The sequence below is a fragment of the Peromyscus maniculatus genome, chromosome 20 (genome assembly GCF_049852395.1).
Source record: "Peromyscus maniculatus bairdii isolate BWxNUB_F1_BW_parent chromosome 20, HU_Pman_BW_mat_3.1, whole genome shotgun sequence".
Classification (NCBI taxonomy): Eukaryota; Metazoa; Chordata; class Mammalia; order Rodentia; family Cricetidae; genus Peromyscus; species Peromyscus maniculatus.
Window position 1 is genome coordinate 70,601,631 of NC_134871.1, and position 21,248 is coordinate 70,622,878.

The 21,248-nt window shown below is 49.1% G+C and overlaps 1 protein-coding gene across 2 annotated transcripts in view; it reads left to right on the top strand.

The window, feature by feature from the left end:
- The window catches only part of Slc4a8 (solute carrier family 4 member 8), an 80,240-nt gene extending 59,982 nt beyond the window's left edge, over positions 1-20,258 (top strand). For both annotated transcript variants that reach the window (XM_016000440.3, XM_076556856.1), the window contains exons 17-25: positions 1,187-1,300; positions 3,612-3,773; positions 4,605-4,856; positions 6,955-7,023; positions 8,324-8,497; positions 9,248-9,385; positions 12,634-12,725; positions 14,020-14,115; positions 15,182-20,258. In XM_016000440.3, the coding sequence (XP_015855926.1) occupies positions 1,187-1,300; positions 3,612-3,773; positions 4,605-4,856; positions 6,955-7,023; positions 8,324-8,497; positions 9,248-9,385; positions 12,634-12,725; positions 14,020-14,115; positions 15,182-15,194 (1,110 nt within the window). In that variant the 3' untranslated portion in view covers positions 15,195-20,258. The remainder of the gene's footprint in view (positions 1-1,186; positions 1,301-3,611; positions 3,774-4,604; positions 4,857-6,954; positions 7,024-8,323; positions 8,498-9,247; positions 9,386-12,633; positions 12,726-14,019; positions 14,116-15,181) is intronic.
- The last annotated feature ends 990 nt before the right edge of the window (positions 20,259-21,248 follow it).

Genomic DNA, 21,248 nt, shown 5'->3' on the forward strand with positions numbered 1-21,248 from the left:
TGGTGAGCTCCAGGCTCCCTGTCTCAGAGGAGATGATGGTGTTCCTAAAGGTGGTACCCAAAGGTGACCTCTGGTTCTCCACACACATGTGCACATATATGCATGTGTGCCCATACATGAGAGTTCATAAACAAACAGAACAACCAACAAGCTGGTTTACTTAAAAACCCTCTGAAAGAAAGTAGTTTTCCTTTTGTCTGAGATTGTGCGGTCGTCCTGACGTGTGCTGATGGCCGCATTCAAGGCCTGAGTAAGGACCGTCTTGTCTCCAGGTCTTCAGGAAAACAAGCACCATGCAGGCAGATCCAGAGTGGGCGCCCTGTCCCTTCCCAGTCCCCTTAGAGTCCCTGTCTTTTTGTCCTGTCTCAAGAAAATCTCAGAAAGAAGGTCATGTTTGAGTTAAGCTTCAGGGGCCTTGGGGAGTTCCCAGAGGTCACCTGACATAAACAGAGGGCGGGGGTGAGCAGTACAGAGACCCTGAGCTGGGGAGAGCCGGGCTGGCAGAGCATGGGAGAGTTGCACTCAAGGAGAGCAGGGCAGGGAGCCCGTGTGGCTGGAGCAGCGTGAACAGGTGGGACAGCACTGGAGGCTCCGTGCACCTCACGGGGAGGAGAGGGTTTTGGGTTTTGAACTGGGTGAATCAAGGAGGCCTCTTGGGGTTTGGGCAGAAGGACATGATTCAACCTGGCTTTTAGGTTATGACTCCAGAGCTTTTGTTTCCAGAACACTGGGGGGCAAAGGTGACCCCAGTGAGAGATGGCGGTGACTGTGGTCGAGTGTGGGCACCGCTGGGGTGACCAGTCATGCTCAGATTCTGGGTATGATCTGAATGGCGGCTAATGGGCCTGTGGATGGATCGGGTCCAGGACGTGGGAAGGGCGTGAAGGTGCTGCTGCTGAGATGTGGGCTAGCACAGACGACCTCAGCTGGACCCCGATGTGAACCGAGCCTGTGCATCCCAAACTCTGCTCTTTGGAGACTGGTCTTGACCGTGTTAGACTTGGTCAGAGGTTTGTTGTTCCATATTAGACACACACACGTGGGCATTACTTTGAGTATACTAAAGGAGTCTTGTCTGAATGGTTTTGTATTAGTTCAGCTGCAAAGTGTTTTTCTGTAAAACTGTAGCTCTTTCAGGTTGTAGCATCTCTGCTGTGGTAACTGCTCTGGTTCTCTCTTGTGCTAGGTCCGCTCCATGGTCAGCGACTTTGCGGTCTTCCTCACCATTTTCACAATGGTGATCGTTGACTTCTTGATTGGGGTTCCGTCCCCAAAGCTTCAGGTTCCCAGCGTGTTCAAGGTAAGTAGTCTTGGGAGCCCGATGCCCGAGTGTAGGCTGATCTGAAGTGGGTCTCAGAGGTTCAGGAAGCAAAACGTATTGTGTGTTATTATGAATACGCATCCTGCTAAGCTCTAGGGGATGGAAAGTGCCCATTTACATAAAGATGTGCTGGTGTGGAGAGGTGGGCCCGGGACGTCACCTTCACAGAGCTGCAGCTGTAAGGAACTGGGAAGGAGTAGAAATGACCTAAGACCTAAGAAGTCATCCGGACATCTCTTCAACCATATTTTATGTTCGGTTATTTATAATCCATAGTAGTTTAAAAACTTACTTGCAGACTGAAATAATGATCAATCATTGGGATCCCAAATCTATCTTAGTGCAATAAGTAGATAAGACAGGAGAGCTGAGCTTAGTTCCACAGACCCTCGTGGGTGGAGAGGTCAGAAAGCCTGGGTATGCTCAGCTCCTTCAGAAGACGCCAGAATAGGAGGGGCTGAGGATGGCTGAGGACAGACAGTATAGAGGCGGTCCTTGGTGCTCCATGGTGCACGCCTTTAAACCCAGCATTCAGGAGACAGAGGCATGCAGATCTCTGAATCTGTAGGCCAGCCTGGTCTACTGAGCGAGTTCCAGGCCAGGCAGGGATGCTCCATGGTGCGTGACTCTGCTGTCTTTCTCACTGTCTTTACAACGGTTGTAAGGAGACACACTATCTCTCTCCCTCTGTTTTGTCTGTTTTTCTATTTTGTCTGTTTAATTTTGTTAAACTTGCTAAAACACTGAATGGGTTGAAAAACACCCTCCATAAGTGTAATTCCTCCCAGAGCACGGTGTTCTTATCCCTGTATGACCAGACACCGTCAGCTTTCTCTCTAATTCCTAGCTGGCTGCAGGACAAATGGGTTTGTATAAAAAATGGCAAATTTGGAGCATTAAGCAGTCTGGGAAAGTTCCACGATGCACTGACTTAAGACCTGAGTTGATTGCTGGGACCTCTGGGAGGCAGGGGAAGACAGGGAAATAGAAGACCAAGGAAACAAGGCCGGTGCAGACCGCCCAGGATGCAGAGCAAACCGTCTCCTGCCTTCTCTCCTTAACCAGCCAGTCCCAGCTCCCAGGCCAGGCTGAAGGCTGGCGTAATCACTTCTTCTTACCCATTGGGGGTTAGTTCCAGGACCCAGGGTGCAGATCTCCATTCCATAAGGGAAATGCCGTATTTACGTACAGCCTGTGCGCAAGCTCCTTTGTACTTAAACCGTCTTAGACCGATTTTATCTACAGCAGTGTAAGTGGTGTTATCCTGTAGTATTTAGAGACCAGTGACACGCTCCTGAATGTGTCTAGCATGGCGGCATCTCCTCAGCATCTTTAATCTGTGTTTGATTAAGTCTGCAGGCATAGAATGAACCAATAGATTTAGCAGGCCTGGCTGTGTGATTACTTATGATATCGGTAATGCGTTAATAAGTTTCTGTGTTGGTCTGAGAGCGTAACTGCTACCTAACTGCATAGTCTCTAAACATAGGTTCTAAAGCTTTTAGAACTTATTTAGCCCATTCAAAATCCAGGACTTGCCAGTGTTACTGAGGAGTTCTTTAACCCAAGTGCCGTCGTGTCTAATGTAGCAACCAAGTGCTTCCGGTTCAGCAGTCCCCCTTACTTGCTGTGCTCGGGGGTCATTCTGGGTGATAGCCTTTTGTCCTCCAGCACTGTCTGTCTTTCCTTGGAGTACACCAAGGGTGAGTGAGGTTGAGAGTCTGAACAAATGGCTTATAAAGCCATTGAAGAGGGTCCTGGGTCAGACGTCCCCAAGCTGTGGGACTCCTAAGTCTCCAGTACTGGGCTCCTGTTTCACCACTGATGAGGGTGCAGGGACACTCTACCCTCAGCCCAAGAATCTGAGTAAACAGGGGTCCAGTTGGCTTTTATTTGTACTTCAGACATAGTCCATGGCTCCTGCGAGGAGGTAAGGGTCATCTGTTTTACGTACTTTGTCGTGGGAAGTCAGTTTTTTTAACAACAGATTTAGTTACTGATATATTTACTTGGGCTGATTGTGAGATAAAGCTGCTTTCTCTATACTTGGGGAGTAAATAGAGGATTAATGAATATTCCACAGGAAGCTGATAAGTGACGACTGACCACTAAGGGGGATTTGGGAAAAAAGGCCAGAGATTTCCTTAGGGGTTGCTGTATTTCATGTTTTGTTTTGTTTTCTAAGGATTTTTATTCAAATGAGAACAAAAAGAAAAGCAGAATAATGATTCAGTTTGATTTGTTTTGTCCAGAGTTAAGATACAAAAATCCAGCTTGTTTTATCTCTTAGCCGACGAGGGACGATCGAGGATGGTTCATCAATCCCATTGGCCCCAATCCCTGGTGGACGGTGCTAGCTGCCACCATCCCGGCTCTACTGTGCACCATCCTGATATTCATGGACCAGCAGATCACCGCCGTCATCATCAACCGGAAGGAACATAAGCTCAAGGTACCCGAGCTTCAGACCCGAGGCTAAAACGGCAGCTTGCTAGCCCTCTCGCTTAGGCTAAGCCTGGCTGTACCAGGAACTGAGCTGAAGAAAGTCTCAGAGGACTTTTCCTTGCTTGCCTGTTAATAACAAAGGCTGGTTGGAGGTGAGACCAGATGGAGCATGTGGCATGATGTGGGGGGGACTTGGACTCCATTCCTCTTCTCTCAGACTGGGTAGAGGGGGTGACCAGAGGCCCTGCTGGTCCCTAAATAGCTGCATGTTCTGAATCAACATCTATACTGCTTTTCCTCCTAAGGTTTGGCTCAGGGCTTTTGGACCTCTGTTTCCCAGAGGCAGGAATTCTTCCACTGAGGTCCATTGTGAGGCTTCAAGGTGAATCTTGAGTTAGGGTTACTCAGGCTAGGGTTAGTTCTAACTCATGTATTCGTGAGATGCCACATGCCTTCCATCTCTATGGTAAAATCCAGATTTGGCAAGGATGGGGACAGTGTCCAGGAACTCAATAAAAGCATTGTCCTGTAGTCTCTAGGACGGTCACAGTGTGGCTTGCTTCCTGCTACTCTTCCAAAGAAGGGTTGAGTTGTGAATGTCTGAAACTCAATCAGAGGAAGCTAGGGGCAACTGTATAAAGACCAGATGTTGGCGTGTGTATATATGACAAGCTAAACCTCCCTTTTTCTTATCTGTTCCCTCCAAACTGGGAGGGTTGTAAGCGTTCTCGGGACTCTTTCCCCCTTCTGCTCCAACTGGCTTTGAGCCTGAAGCCTTAGCTCACTGTTCCATGACCTGCTGCAGCCAGCTCACTGACAGCGACCGTTTCCCCCACAGAAAGGCTGTGGCTACCATCTGGACCTGCTGATGGTGGCCGTCATGCTGGGTGTTTGCTCCATCATGGGCCTGCCTTGGTTTGTGGCTGCGACAGTCCTGTCCATCACACATGTGAATAGCCTCAAGCTGGAGTCTGAGTGCTCTGCTCCTGGGGAGCAGCCTAAGTTCCTGGGCATCCGAGAGCAGAGAGTCACAGGCCTGATGATCTTCGTGCTGATGGGCTGCTCAGTCTTCATGACGACTGTCTTAAAGGTAATCACTCATCGAGGGCCTTTGTGCCGGGTACCGCGCTGGAAATGCAGGGCTCCAGTATAGACATACACAGACCCCTGCTCTGGAAGAATTAATTCTTTTTTTTTTTTTTTTTTTAAGATTTATTTATTTGTACACAGTGTTCTGCCTGCATGTATCCCTGCAGGCCAGAAGAGGGCGACAGATCTCATTACAGATGGTTGTGAGCCACCATGTGGGTGCTGGTAATTGAACTCAGGACCTCTGGAAGAGCAGGCAGTGCTCTTAACCTCTGAGCTATCTCTCTAGACCAGAAGAATTTATTCTTGTGGGTAAGACAGTTAAATGTGCTTAAGAAAACAAACATGGTAATTATAAAATGTAATAAGTAATCTGATGGACCATTGTCTTGCCATTTCCTTTTCTTTGAATAGCTCCCTTCACGTTAGAGGTCCAGCCCAGGGCCTTCTGCATGCAGAGCACAGAGCAAGCTCCGTGTTGCTGAGCTGTGTCCTGGCCCTTCTTACCCCTGGCTTTTTGTTGTTGAGACAGGTCTAAACGGCCCTGACTGGCTAAAACTCACCATGTAGACTTGGCTGGCCTTGAACTTGTGGCAGTTCTGACTGCCTCTGCCTCTTGATGGCTGGGATTGTAGATATTGTTCTAGTATGTTTTTTATTGTTGTGATAAAGACCATGACCAAAACAACTTGGGGAGGACAGGGTTGTTTCACCTTACACTTCCAGGTGACGGTGCATCGTGTAGAAGTAGAAACCATGGAGGAACGCTGTGTACTGCCTCACGTTCCGGCACGTGCTCAGCTGCCCAGGGATGGCGCTGCCCACAGTGGGCTCCCACACTCGCCTTTAATCAAGGCAGTGTCCCACAGGCAGTTCTTACTGAGACACCCTCTTTCCAGGCCACTCTGAACTTATGTCAAGTGGATGATAAAGACACCACCCAGCAGTGCTGCGGACCTGTCCACAAACTGGGACGTCTAGAGCTGGGGCAGCATAGAAACCCAATGTGGACTTTCTAACTCGGAGAGGAGTTATGTTGTTCTTATCGCCAGGATAAAAGCACACTGAGGGACTAGGGCTGTTGAATGCTCTGGATTTGGTCCTCAGCACTAGAGCCGCAGGCGGGTGCTGATGCCGATGGAGGTAGGAAATGCTTCGTCACAGCAAGTTCAAGGCCAACTTTATCTAAGTTGAAAGACGTGATGTGATAGGAAAGCCACAGTCACCCGCCGTGGCCACCACTTTAAAAAGCACACAGTGTAACACCATGTCCTCAGCTGGTTTCCTCTCTGGTGCCCTCAAATCTTAGGTCAGTAAAAATGATTTTTTTTCAGTTTGTGTCAAAATACACTAAGTTCCTGAGAAGGTGATATTGAATATAGAAGATTTAAATTACATCAGTGAAGTATGTGTGAGTGTGTGTGTGTGTGTGTGTGTGTGTACATGTTTGCACTTGACCACAAGTATGTACACATGTGTGTGTACATGACAAGTGTGTGTATGCATGTGTGTGCATGTATATATGTGTGTGTGTGCACATGACCATGAGTGTGTGTATGCATGTATATGTGACTACAAATGTGTGCAGGTATACATGTGTGTGTCCACATGACCATGAGTGTGTATGCATGTGTGTGTGCACATGACCATGAGTGTGGGCCTGTCTCATCTGTGTCCCATCTGTGTCCTCATATCTAGGGAGGAGGAAGACTGGCAGAGGGAGAGGCTGGAGGAGAAACTAGGCCCATGACTTACCTATGGATAACAATTTCATTTCAGAATAAAATAATTTGGTCATCACCAGCTCATCCTTTTGTTTCTACTTTAACTGAAGGAGAATTTTATGAAACTGTCTGTGGCTTTGTTTCACTTTCAAAATTAAAAATTTATAGAGATGGTACATGGTGGCGCACACCTTTTAATCCCAGCACTCAGGAGGCGAAGATGGGCAGGTGTCCATGAGTTCAAGGCCAGCCTGGTCTACATATTGAGCCAAGCCAGCCAAGGCTACACAGTAAGAGTCTGTCTCACAAAGAAGAGTAGCTAGCGGTAACCCTGCCGGTGCCCCATGCCATGTCTTGTCTCCGCCCTTCCTGCAGTTCATTCCGATGCCGGTGCTCTACGGAGTTTTCCTCTACATGGGAGTCTCTTCTCTACAAGGAATCCAGGTATCGTGTGGTCCAGCTGGGCCATGGCTCTTGCCCTGTGTTCACCTGTCCTGGCCAGAGAGGCACAGTCCCCCAAGGGAGGCAGAGCCAGTTCCTGAGACAACTTCCTGTCTTGCCATTTAGCCAAGCAATGTCTTCAGATGTGGGGCACAAAATAGGTCGGGCTGGCGTGAGAGTCTTGGCCTCCATAATGACGCGGCTTAATGTCACAGTTCTGGTCATTCTGACACAGTGGTTATTTGGCCTTAAACCAGGGACACTTTGCCAAATTCCCTGGACCAGGACCACCGAGGTGGCTCAGCAGGAAGGGCTGACGGCACCAAGCCTGTAAGGTGCTTACTACCAAGCCTGTAAGGTGCTTACTACCAAGCCTGTAAGGTGCTTACTACCAAGCCTGTAAGGTGCTTACTACCAAGCCTGTGAGGTGCTTACTACCAAGCCTGTGAGGTGCTCGCCACCAAGCCTGACAATCTGAGTTCCATCCTTGGAACCCACGGTGGAGGAGAGAACCAGCTCCTGTAAGTTGTCCTCTGACCTCCACATGCATGCCATGGCATGGTGGTGCTGTGGACGCATGTGTGGGGGGTTATGTGTAGACACACGTGCTGCAGCATGCATGCTGTGGTCAGAGGACAACTTTGTGGAGTTGTTTCTCTCGTTCCACATTCAGGCTTGAGCTTCTCCTGAGCCCTCTCACTGGCCCTGAACGTCGTCATTCCTCCGGCCAGAATTTTAAGAGTTCTTTCTTGGTCTTGTCAATAAGTAGCTTCAAATATTTCAAAGAACAAACAGGAGAGTTGGGGGTTGGGAACTTAGGGATTTGGGGGGAGGGAATTTCTTCATTGAAACAGTACCCTATTTTGTAGCTCAGTTTGACTTGGGACCCACTGTGTAGCCCAGGCTGGCCTCACACTTGGCCATCCTTTTGCCCCAGCCTGTCTGTACTTACGCCTGGGTGGACTGGTTTTGATGGTTTGCACAAAGATGCAGTTAGCTTCTTGGTCACCCACCCCGGGAACACGCTCTCGGCAGCTGCAATGTAGGGCGGGGTCCGGGACGGCCGCCGTGTGGGGAGAGAAGGAAGTCCGCACCTGGAATTAGAAAAGGTGGTTTCACGTGTTTACTGCCGCTCATGACCTGACCAAATCGCCTGTTGTCTCAGAGACCCAGTTTCCGTCCCCCCCCCCCCCCCCCCCCCGAGGCAGGGCCCGGCTGCTGTGCAGAGCAGGTGGCGGGGCCCCAGATGGGTTGAGGCTCCTCCCTGGGACCTGCCACAGCCAGTGCGTGTTCTTCCCTCCAGTTCTTTGACCGCCTGAAGCTTTTCGGGATGCCTGCAAAGCACCAGCCAGACTTCATCTACCTGCGCCATGTGCCGCTGCGCAAAGTACACCTCTTCACCCTCATCCAGCTCACCTGCCTCGTCCTGCTCTGGGTTATCAAGGCATCGCCAGCTGCCATTGTTTTCCCAATGATGGTAAGTCCGTCCCCTGTTTCCCCCTCCCTCCCCCCGCCCTACACACACACACAGGGTTTCTCTGTGTAGCCCTGGCTGTCCTGGAACTCACTCTGTAGCCCAGGCTGGCCTCGAACTCACAGAGATCCGCCTGCCCCTGCCTCCTGAGTACTGGGATTAAAGGTGTGCCACCACCCCCCATCCTATGTTCACCATTTTTAAGGGTAGGGGTCAGTGGGATCAAGAACACTGTTGAGGTACCAGCGTCACTATCCGTCTCTAGACCTTCATCTTGCAACACAAACTCCAGACTCATTCAACCGCCACGCCTCATTCTCCTTCCCACAAACCCGTGGGCACCCACAGCGCTGCTCTCCACCTCTGGGACTTCCGTCGCCCTAGCTGATCATGTGACATTGTCATTTCCCTGTTGTCCATGTTGTCCCCTGGGTCAGAATTTCCTGAAGTTTGAATAATGCACGCCCTGTTCTTTTCTGTTACAGATTAAATGTCAGTTCCTGGGGAACTGGTGCCTCCCTGACCTCCATGGGCACCAGGCATTCACATAGTACACATTCATACATAAATACATAACACACATAAAAACATATTTTAAAAATACATAAAATTTTAAAAGAAATTATATAAAAAGCCTCATGCCGGTGGCCCGCAGTGTGTGACTGCTGCTCTGGCCATCCAGTTCTGCTTGAGATGCCCTAGAGCGCTGGGAACGTCCAGAGAAACTCCCGTTTCTTGGCTCCTTCTTGTCAGGTCCTGGCCTTGGTCTTCGTCAGGAAAGTCATGGATCTCTGCTTCTCCAAGCGTGAGCTGAGCTGGCTGGATGACCTCATGCCTGAAAGCAAAAAGAAGAAGCTGGATGACGCCAAGAAGAAGGCTAAGGAGGAGGAGGTAGAGCCTTGCATTTCAGGGCCTGAAGAGGGAGGGAGAGAGGGCCATGTGTGGGGCAGCGTGTCGGGATCCTGAGGGTTACACTGAGGGGCTGAGTGTTACCCCAAGGTGTCCTCAGCTGCCGAAGGGTTAAGGGGTCCTGGCCCTGTCTGCCCATCACGTGTCGGAGTTGGTAACTAGTCCTTTCCCCCTTGGATTTACCCCAGGATCATACTAGAATATGGAGGTGTACTCTGTGATTCTCAGATCCAGTGGCTCCTTTTCTCCAGATCTGACTTGACAAGTGTGTAGAACCCATATTTCTGAGAGCACTGGCTATACTGTGCTGTGGTTGGCACCGTGCAAACACAGCTTGTGAGGACTTTCTGTCCTTCATGGCCCTCAGCAGTTGGCACAGTGGACCATGAGCCGTGGCCTAAACACGCACAGAAAGGATGTGTAGCAAGACGGAAACACCAGGCCAAGAAATGAAGGGCCTGAGAGTGTCCCAAAGTGTCCTTCCAGCTGTCTGTCTCTCGTCTATCTACACATTTATACGTGCACACATACGTATATGTATGCACACACATGCACACGCACACGGTTTTCCTGCTGCCAGCTCTGACCTGGAGATGCCCAGTCTGTCACTCAGCAGACATTGCTGTCTTTTTCAACTATGTTTTAAAATAAAATTTCCTAATGTCTAATGTCTTGAATTTTAAAAAATCTTATATTGTTAGATAAACTGAATTTTTAGATACAAAAGCAATAAAAAACAAAACAGAACTGTGTTCCTCCTGCCTGTTGTGGCTGGGAATGTTTTTTTTTCACTTGTCAAAATGACAACAAAGTAAATGGATAGGAACTACCCCTCCAGCACTGTGTTTGGAACGGGCCGCGCATACACTGACGTGCCAGTATGAACGGGAGACGCAGAGTCTTAAATGACATCCGCAGAGCTGGAGTGATGCTCATGGTTTATACGCTGGCTGCTTCTCCAGAGGATCCAAGTTTGGCTCCCAGCACAAGTGGCAGCTCCCTCACCTGTAACTCCAGGTCCAGGGACACAACACCCCATTCTGGCCTCTCAGCACCAGGCAACCACGTGATATAAATAAATATGTACATGTAGGAAACACACACACACACACACACACACACACACACACACACACACACACACGGCATACACACGTGCTATGCATGTGCAAGGGCACTCATGAGCACACACACAAATGCATATATGTATCTCTTAAGCTAGATACTGTAGCATATACTTACATTCCCAACACTTGGGAGACTGAGGCAGGGGGACAGCTTGAACCAGGAGTTCAGCCTGGTCAACACAAGACTTTGTATCAGAAAGAAAAATGTTTATGCCGTTTGATCCAGGAACTCATCCTGAGAATAGTCAAGCGATACAGACAAAAATATTTTACTCATGTTTCCGTGAAATAATTCACCTAGCAAGATGGCTCCGCAGGGAGAGGTGCCCATTGCCAAGCCTAGTAGACCTGAGTTCAGTCCCGGGGACACACATAGTGCGGGAAAGAACTGACTCCCAAAAGTTGTCCTCAGCGCCCACATGCACAGCCTCACAGTCAGCCTCCCACTCACAGATAGATAGATAGATAGATAGATAGATAGATAGATAGATAGATAGATAGATAGATAGATAGACAAAGGTTTTAAATAAGTGTGATTATTAGCACAAAAAAGAAAATTAAGTTATAACTGAATAGTGTTCAATATAGTGTTATACACTGAATTATTAAAATTTAAACTTCTTTTGTTAAAATGTTTAGTTCTTTTAAGTTTTATTATTGTTGTACTTGAAGCATGTTTGTAGATAATTTTTCCCTCTATAATTACTCCTTTAAGTGAGTAGCGTTATTTTATTTTACTTTACTGGTAAGATAGGGTCTCCCTGTATAGTCCAGGCTGGACTCAAACTCCGAATCTTTTTGTGTTGGCATAATTTTTAAGAAAATATTTTAATGTGGAACATTTCAATATATGCCTCCCTAGCAGGGTTACAGGGACGCTGCCATGCTCGGTTTTGTGTATGGGGCCTGGTGATCCGAACTCAGGTCCTCAGGCTGACGCCACAGACACTTCACACCTCCGCCATCTTCCCAGACTCCCCCTTACTATTTAACAGCTTGTGTATTTGGATCAGGATCTAACAAAGGACCATGCATTATAATTGGCTGATTTCCACATCTTGTCACTTTAGGGCTCTCCTTTTTCTTTTTGTTGGGAAACTGGGTCTTTGACCGCAGGACGTCTCTCTCATCAGGCAGTTCGTTGGTAACACTGACATGTTCTTCTGTGCCCTGTGTCCCTAGTAATTGGTCATTGGCTCTAGAGCAGTGGTTTTCAACTTTCTTAATGCTGCGACCCTTTAGTACAGTTCCTCATGTCGTGGTGCCCCTCCAACCACAAAACTATTTCATTGCTACTTCATAACTGTAATTTTGCTACTGCTATGATCCTAAATATCTGATATGCACCCCCAAAGGGGTCATGGCCCACAGGTTGAGAACCACTGCTGCAGAGGCTTACATTCAGGTTATTATTGTTTTTAGTACTGTTCTGTATGCACGGTTATTTGCTTGCCTCACTCTTGCAAGGAGTCAGACCCGTAGAAGGACCTAACTCTATGAATGTGAGGGAAACTGTGAAAATGGGCTGGGGCAGGCTCTTGATCCTCTTGGTCCAAGATATAATTGTAAGCTAGGGCTCAGTAAAGAAACCACCAAAATGGCTACTCCATGGCTAAGGGGAAGGTTTTATTGTAGGTAAAAGGGAGACAAAACATTCAGAGGCATCTCGAAGAGTCCAGAGCAGAGAGAAAAAGAAGCATCCTGGATATAACCAGGCTGTCTGTGAATGGCGCGTGTTGATCACACACACACACACACACACACACACACACACACACACACACACACACACACACACAAATGAACGACGGGGAAAACCTTGCTGTTACATAGAGCAGGTCTCCAGGAGTCAGAAAGCCTATGAACTACCACAGTGTGGGAGCTAGCAACCACGGGTAACCAGCTGGCAGAGGCCCTTTCTGGCAGGCAGAAACCCATTTCACGGGTTCCTGAGAAATGATGGCCGTAGGCTTTTAGCAGTCCTGTAGTCCAGCTTGAGGTGAGCTGAGACTCGTGTTCGGCCATATGCTCTACTTTTTGGAGTTTGGAGAGTAGGGGCTTCCTTTAGACCTGACAATATTAAGGTTCCTTTTTTCCCTCCAGGAGGCTGAGAAGATGTTGGACATAGGGGGTGATAAGTTCCCCCTCGAAAGCAGGAAGTTGCTAAATAGTCCTGGCAAGAGCATCAGCTTCAGGTAAGCCCCCAAATACCACAGAGCTCTGAGGAGCCGCCATGCTGCTGGCCATTCCACTGAACACCTGCTGCGCACCCTGCCTCATAGGGCTGGGAGTCACAGGAAGAGAGGCGGAGCCAGTGTCCCAATGCCTTCTGGGGTGGGGGGGGGGGAGGGTTTACAGCGGTCCTCAGAGGCTCATTAGCTACTTTGTATGAGTGAGGAAGCTGATGAGACATTGTTCCAGGGTTACATACAGTGCTGCTCACACAGGTCAGGATTTAGACGGGATCTCTCAGCGCTTCCCCGAGGTCAGTAGTGTGTGTCCTCAGCCCGGTGGGTATGTCGTGCCTGCCTTTGGGGACAGGCAGAGACAGCCCACTGCAGTGTGGCTTATGGCATATTTAGTCCAGGGAGCCGGGGGACACTGATCTCAAAGCCCAGGCAAGGCTGTGCTGGTGTCTCAGCCCTTTCTCTACCAGGCCATTTGCTCTCCACAAAGCACAGGGTCCCAAATGCCCGGAATGTGGGGTCACGCCTGACATCTGTGTCTGTTTGGAAGCAGCTTACCCAGGCCGAAGAAGCCTGGAGATAAGGACAGCTAGAGAAGGAAGAAAGACTGGTGTGCCACATCTGGATCCCAGGGAATCATTAGCTGCTACATGATTAGACTGGCTGTGGTTTATACTGCGGATAGATCAGGAAATCTTTTCTTTGGTCCCTAAGAAGGTGTCTCTGTGCTGTTATGGAAGAGACCATAGGCTTTGAGGTCTCTGGCAGTGAAGCAGGATCAGTGCTCCTCTCCCTGTGGGATGCTGTCTCTTCTCTGTGCATTTCAGGAGATCGTCCCCCATGGGTGGCTCTGGAGTAGTCGGGTTTCCAAGGACCCAGGACTGTGTTTCGAGTCTTGATTCTGTGCTGTTGTGTAACTTTGGATGGGCACTTAGCCTGAAACCTTTGGGTTTACACCTTCAAAATGAGGATTATGACCGATCTCTGTTGCTATGATTGTTAAGTTCATAGAGTATGAAAGTCTTTTGTAAACTATAAACGGAAGAGATTCTGTTATGTAAATGAGGATGAACCAGAGTGCCACGCAGCAGCAGTTAGGAGTGGTGTCACGTCCTCTGTGAACTCTTTTAAAGCACCAGCCGCCACCTGGGCATCAGCGGCCTGCAGCCCTACACACAGCCTCTCTTTATGCCCTGGCCTCTCAGACTCCTCCTCTCCCTTCTCACGGGGTGGTGGTCACGGTAAACTGGGGTGTGTCCTTTACTTACATATTCGATATTCACTGCCTAAGCTTTGATTTCAGATGTGACCCCTCTGAGATTAATATATCCGATGAAATGCCTAAAACCACGGTCTGGAAGGCTCTCAGTATAAATTCTGGAAATACAAAGGAAAAAAGGTAAAGCGAATTCTAACTTCCCATTTTTATTTACTTCTGGTTTTGGAATGGCAATAATGTTAAAGGTAAGATGTACATTACTTACAGGATTGAATTTGCCTAGTAAATCACAAAACTCTTTCTGCTAACTGTACAGTAAGACAAATAAAAATAAAAAGTTTCCAAATATTTGAAAAGGCAGGTTGTTCTGAACTGCCCATTTACTTCAGTCCCAAGGGCAGGCTGTAATTATTTTGGAATGTAAATTTGCTTTATCTGCTTAGTTTCTTTAATCTACTTGGAGAAAGTTTCTCATTTTAGAATCTGAAGGTTCTCTGGTTACTGCAACCACACAAACTGGAAAATTGCTAAAAGCCTGGATCAATACCATTAACACTAATAAATAATATGATAGTATTGGCTCCGGCTTTAACCCACTTAACTTAGGTTCTAAAATGAGAATTTTGCTAAACATAACAGTTTTCTTATTCTGCAAAGAAATTTCTCTATATCATTTAATAGTAACATAGATCAGTTTTAATCAGAAAGGATTGGAGGCATCTTTGCCTGCATTAAGGAATGCTATGTATATAAGTTACGATTTTAGCCCAAACACCACTGACATTTAAGTCCTCAGAAAAATGAAGGTAAAAATTTGAGATCTTGATACGGATAACAGGTTTTGTTAAAACCCACAAGCCAGGAACTGGGAAAACTGGTCCTGCTCCTACTTCCGGGTGTAACTTGGCATTTTGCCACTTGTGACATTTGGCTCAGTGGTAGAATGTGGGTGCTAGGCAGCAACCAAAGTCTTCTCAGAGTCACGGCTGCCGGCATGTGGGTCCCTCATTCCTTCCCTGAATGGGTTAAATAGATCCGAGCTGAATGCAGGTGAGCCACAGAATCTGGCTTCTCTCAGAGGAAAATCCAGGCAGCTGTGGAAATGTATAACACATGTGGTTATTTTTAGTGGAGAACTAGTCTACTTGTAAATGAACTTAAGATACAGCCAAGTTGTGGCGTCTTTGGAGCACCGTGTTGAGAGCAGGCGCGAGTCCTGTGTCCTTTGTCTCACTCTGTCATCCAGCCTCTTCAATTGAGAGCCTCTGCTGGGGAAGAAGATTTGGGCCACGAGGTGCCTCAGAGACGTTCTGGTTTTCGAGAAAATGGTGAGTCTCTCAGAGAAGAGCCGGGCTGAGTCTGGCCCCGTCCTTGGTCATCTCAAAGCCATCCACACGGAAGCATTCAGTCACTCTCGGTGTGCGTTTTGGAGGATGCCCAGCTCCCCTCACACCAGCAGCCAGGCACCAGCGGGGCCACCGTCAGGCCCACTTCCTGCTGCCTCCTCTCCTTTCTTCCTTCTCTTCAGAACCGCCACCATTAAAGAGCCAGCTTCCCATTTTCAGACAATTTCTCCAGTGCTCTCTGCTGGCCTAGTGAGCCACATGAGTCCATTCTGCCATTGAGGATTCCTTCTTGAGGTCCTTCTTCGTGAATGGTGGCTTGGGGTGGTAGCAGAGAAGCCGGAGAGGGGAGGCTCCTGGGCCTGCGGCTAGCTGCAGGCTCCTGAGAAGCCTGGGCCTCGGTTCCATTTCTACTTGGGAAGGGGTGCTGGTCAGACCAGACACTGTAGCAGGTCTGCTGTCTGAGGTCGGCCATCTGAGCATCAGGAATGGCCACCACCAGAGCTGGCAAGATGCTGCTGGCCTGGGGTCATCCATATCACTCCCCAGAAGCAGTCAATACAAGGCCATGAGACCCTTGGAAGAACAGGGCCAAGTGTGAGAGCGGGAGCTCAGCTGATTAAAGGAAAGGCCTCGGGGACACCAGCAAAGTAGGAGGATGACCGTCTTTCCTTGGGTTGGCTTCCTTGAGGAAGAAGGACCCTGCTAGCTGAGGAATTAATCTAGAGACCAGGGAAGACTCCCTCGCCTGGGGGTTTGTTACCAGGTCTGTTTGTAGCCATCTAGGAACGATCTGATACCAGTTGTTCGTGGGTAGGAAGGTGAATCTGGGGCTGGTGGCTGTTTTGTGGGACTGTTTGACACTCGGCTGCTGTGTCTTGAGGCTGCATTGCCCCTTCACCCTGGAGAGACCCAGTGCTCACGGACATCTCCTTAGCTGCCTTGGTAGCCAACTCCATCATCATCACTCAGTGGATCAAAACCGCCTTCAGCCATGTGGCTTCCTCGCCACAGATTCCTTTTGGTTGGCAGAAGTTCCGGCTCTCAGATGTAAAAAGCCATGCTAAGAAACGAACTGTAAGTGGTGAAGTCAATGTGGACACTTAGTTTAAAAGTGTGTGTATGATTTTTCTCTCCTGTGTTCTAAAACTGTCATCAAGGCTTTGGGCCTCAGCGCTGTGGACCCCTCCTTCCTCTGGGCACAGAAGTGACTGGCGAGCTGGTCACGCTGGTTCTCCGCCTGCATCTTTGTCCAGAAGACACCACACACACACAGTGAGCGTGTGCTTTCATTCCTGGGTGAAGGAGCGCTGCATCATTTTATTGCAGTTTACACCTTGGACTCTAAGGCATCTGCTCGTTCTCCGCAGGCCTTTGGTGTTGAAGGGAACCTGTGTTATCACTACTTCCCTGCCTGTTAGGACCACTGCCATTTTGATGTAGAGATGATTTTCAAGCTATTTAACAATTGGTACAGGGCAGACGCAAGCCACGCAGAGCAGATATCCTTTGTAAAATAGTAGCAGGCATTGCTGTTCAGTGCGTGGTGGATGAATGAATGCCTCGCTGCTCTCAAATCCTAAAATGACATCCTCTCAAATATAGGTATTGTTCCTGGTTTGGATGATCTCTGCACATGAGAGATCTCTGTTGTGTCTCAGCAGCAGCCCTGGCTTGCTCTCAGGGACTACACACTGGAACAGGCAGGTGTCACAGAAATCAGTGGGCTTTATAGTCTCTGTGAGCCAAATTCCAGAGCACATCACTTCAGGACAGATCTAACAGTTGTAGCCCTTACCCAGCTCAGAAGGATTCAGAAGCGGCCTGTCAGTGGGAAAACATTCTTGGTAACTTTCCACCCCCTCCAGCTACTTCCTCGAACCTGTGTCTTCTCCATTGCTCTAGTCCCCTAGGAACACCCCACCCCCACCCCGTCTTTTTCCTCCTGTGTTCCCATGCAACCGTGTGTGTGTGTGTGTGTGTGTGTGTGTGTGTGTGTAGGGAAATTGGTGACTACTTCCTCCACAGCTCTGGCCTCAGTGTGCCTGAGAGGCGTGTAACAGTGAGGAGCCCATCCTGCAAGGAAGCCGGTGACAGTGTCCCCGAGGGAAATGCCTCTTTCCAAGCACTGGTTCTTGAGTTGCCCTCTATGTGTTTAGCTGCTGGAAGGTGGGGGCTGCCTTTGTTAGCTCTGAGCAGCGCAGCTATGGGACCTCTGCTTTTCTTTACTCATGCCAACATTTGCTGGGACCAGAGAAGTGATCACCTCTTCTATGACAAGGGTAGCTTCTTGAGTGTTGCCAGCCAATGTCCTGACATCCTGGTGATGTCAACTGGTGATGTGAACAGAGTGAGTGGGGGGAGGCTGAGGTTCAAGAACATGTTGGTAGTGAAGCCTTGACTCGGAAGGAAAAGATGTGGGTTTCCTAAGTGGCCAGGTTGCTTCCTGACGACTATCAGGGAAGGGTTGCTCTAGGAGAGGGTGAAGACCTGAAGAGATACACTGTGCAGCTGTCTGTGGTGTTTGGTTGTGTGATACACGTGCAACTTGGGAGGGGTCAGGAGGCTCTGGGCTTCGCCACTCACAGCCCCATCCCAGGTCTCCTTAATTCATGAAACTTGCCTTCATGGTGGAGGGAAAGGGAGCCATAGCTTCCCAAAGACAATGTGAATAGTTGTAATTTCTCTTTGTTGGTGATGGAACAGACTTTTAAATTACTTAAAAATGTTGAATAAAGATCTGGCATTGACTAAGTCCCTGACTTGCCCTCAGGCTGGGGTGCTGATGGCCGCAGCCTTCCAGTCTCCCCTCTGGAGAGTCAGTCCATGGTTTACGATCATCCAAAAAGGACAATTCATTCCACTTTCTCCTCCACCTGCTCAGCTCTCCAGACTCCCTTCTTAGTCAGGGAAGCGGTGATTGTCCTTGTGTCCTCTCTAGTGATCCTGAAGCACAGGGCTAGCTAGGATCTAGGCCCCTGGGTTTCCTTTAGTCTTTAATGAGCATCAAAGACATCATGTCACACGTGTCCCCTCAGACTTTACAGTGTCTCTGAAGGTCTTTTGCAAGAGTGACAGTACCTCCTAGGAATTTTAATTTGACTTTAACTGTGTATGTGAGGGTGTTTGCCTACATGTGTGTCTTTGTACCGTGTGTGTGCCTGGTGCTGAAGAGAACAGAGGAGGCATCAGATCTCCTACAATCGAATTTATAGATAGTTGTGAACTGCCATGTAGGTACTGGGCATTGAACCTGGGTCCATCTCTTAACTGTTGAACCATGTCCTCAGCTCCCGGGGCTCTGTGGGGTCGAGCCAGTTTATCCCTCGTCTCTCCCAGACTCTCCTTCAAGTTTCCAAGCCCATCCTTGTTGGACATTCACAGGCCCTGCACTGAATTTTCTCCGCCATCTTGACTTTCTCTTGGTGGAAATCTTTTAGCCGGCCCTGGCTGGTCAGGTGAGACTTCACCCACGCTCTTGCCTGTTCTGCCTCAGCTTTCCAAGAACTCTCTCTCCTTCAGCTCTTCTGGCCATTGTTCAAGTTGCCTCTGAGGAAAGAGTCATAATCAGAGCTCCTGACAGCGCCACCAGTTGAGGTGGTGAGGGCTTTGAGTTCAGGGGCTGCTGACACCTCTCAGGCCTGGATGGTTATGTTCTGGACTGGATGGTTATGTTCGGGACTGGATGGTTATGTTCGGGACTGGATGGTTATGCTCTGGACTGGATGGTTATGCTCTGACATGACATGTTGGGGAGGGACTAAACATTTTTAAGCTCCCATGTTCGTCTGTATTGTTCTACATTCATTGTAAACAGAAAAACATTCAAAATTCAAACAGAAGCAAGTTTTCTGCTTTGACTATTTTTAAGTGACTCTTGGTGACCCCTCTGACACTCTTGCTCTGTGAGATAGGTTCTCGCTGTGTAGACAAAGCTAGTCTTGAGCCTGCAGCTGATTTCCTGCCTCCCGAGTGCTGGGGTTCCAAGCATGTGCCACCATACTTGGCTTGCTCTTGGTCTCTCTTAGCATTAATTATAGAGAATGGATGGCTGACTCAGTTACATTTTTTTCTTCAGTTACCTTTTTTGTGGCCAGAAAGGAGGATAATTTTCATAAGCAAAGGAGGTGTGAAGTAACTATCGCTGTTTGGAGTGTGTGAGAGGAATGGCGTCTTTTCCATAGCCCTCAGAAGTGAGTCATCCATCCATAGGCATGATCCTTTGAGGAGATTCTGTGCTCAGTAGGAATGGAATAGTTCGGGTCCTTCTGAAGAGAGAGGGAAGAGCACCCTCCCCCAAATCTAACCCACGTCCCGCATTGCAAATACAGAGTGGTTTCCCGAGCTGATGTTTTCTGAGCAGAGGGGGACCCACCCTGCTCCCCTCCCACACCCCTTCCTAAGCCCAGGAGCAGTTGGCTGGCTTGGGCATTGCTTACAGGCTCCGGGGTGAACTCTGCAGCAGGTTTTTACTTGTGTTGGGACCAGAAGCACTAACCTGAACGTGCAGTCACTCCTGTGAGAGAAGCCACAATCCTTCCTGTCCCTCCCACTCCTGAGGTGCCAGGCCTCCCCTTGTCCCTTGTCTGTCACTGGTTAGAAGTGGCTGATGGCGTCTGGTGGAAAGCAGGACAACCTCCCCCGGAAGGGGCAGCTCGAGGTGCTGGCACATCTCCTCATTTTCTGTGTGCTTCTCTCTAGGTCTCATGTAGAGGCAGATATTTTTGTTTTAGAGATTCCAAAGTCTATATTTTTAGTGTAAGAAGTGTACCCTCTCCACACTCCACGGCGTAAATAGAACTGGGAATAAAATGTGTCATTGTGATTATCCCATAGCAATATGTGCTAAAAACAAGACCCCCCTTCTGGTCTGTCTGTGACCCGGGCAGGTAACTGTGACAGTCTGTCTCCAGCCCCCTGCCTGCCCACTCCGTGTGTGCTCACCTCTTTGGGTGACAAATAAAGTCTGTATAAACTGTTTGCTTCTGTGCTGTGTTGGGGCCTGTGTTCAGGTTGTGTGGAGAAGATTCCTGAAGACGGCGGACAGGTGTGTGTGTGTTGGGGGGGGTGGTTATCTGCCAAGGATGCTGCAGAAGGGCCTTGTAGCTCCTGTGTGCAGTCCTCCGTGGTGCAGTTCTGAGCAGAGCCCCTAGGCTGAGCCATGGCACGGGCTGCTGGGGCCGCTCTCTTAGGGTCAGCAGGAAAGGAAAAGGGGTGTTTTGAAGACAACCCTGGGCTATGGAGACCAATGTCTAAGCACTACCCAGTGCTTCAAAATACAGATGTTAGAATCTGGCTGTTAAAGGTTGGTTCTGGGAGAGTGGGGGGCACTTGATCACTTTAACTCTCAAACTTCAGTTCAAGGCTTAGGGACAAGGGGATGATGGACAGGGTGGAGTAGAAACAGAGCTGGGGGAGGGGAGCGTGGGGAGCCAGGCAGGATGCCCGACTGGATAACAAGAAAAGCATCCCGGGGAGCCCCCAGTGTGGACATTCACAGAGGTGAGAGTCAGCCATGCTGGACCTGCAGTCTGTAGGCCTGGGACTCACCAGCTCCCAGGCTTCGGCTGCCTTTGGCTGTTTGTTCAGCCCTTCCTGTGGGCGCACGCCCTCTGCCTGCTTCCCAGAGGTGTGCCACGTGCGGTGCCAGTACTGGGGAAGCTGCTGCTGTGGGCACAGGCAGCTCCGATGCCTCGAGCTCCAGGAGGGTGAGACACTGGTGCTCCAGAGGGCTTCGTCATCCCACACCCAGGGTTAAGGAGTCCATTAGCTGCTAAGTCAGGTGTCCTTAGGAAGCACCTGGCTCATAGCAGCGGGAGGAGCAGAGATAAACACAGAGGTTGAGGGTTCCTGGGCTAATTCAGCAGCGACCGCATCAGGGTGCTGGCCGGTGTCTTCGCTGCATCTTCCTTTGCTAGGCTCCCGGTTACAAGATGGCTCCTGAAACTCTAGTAGAGTTACACTGGCCAG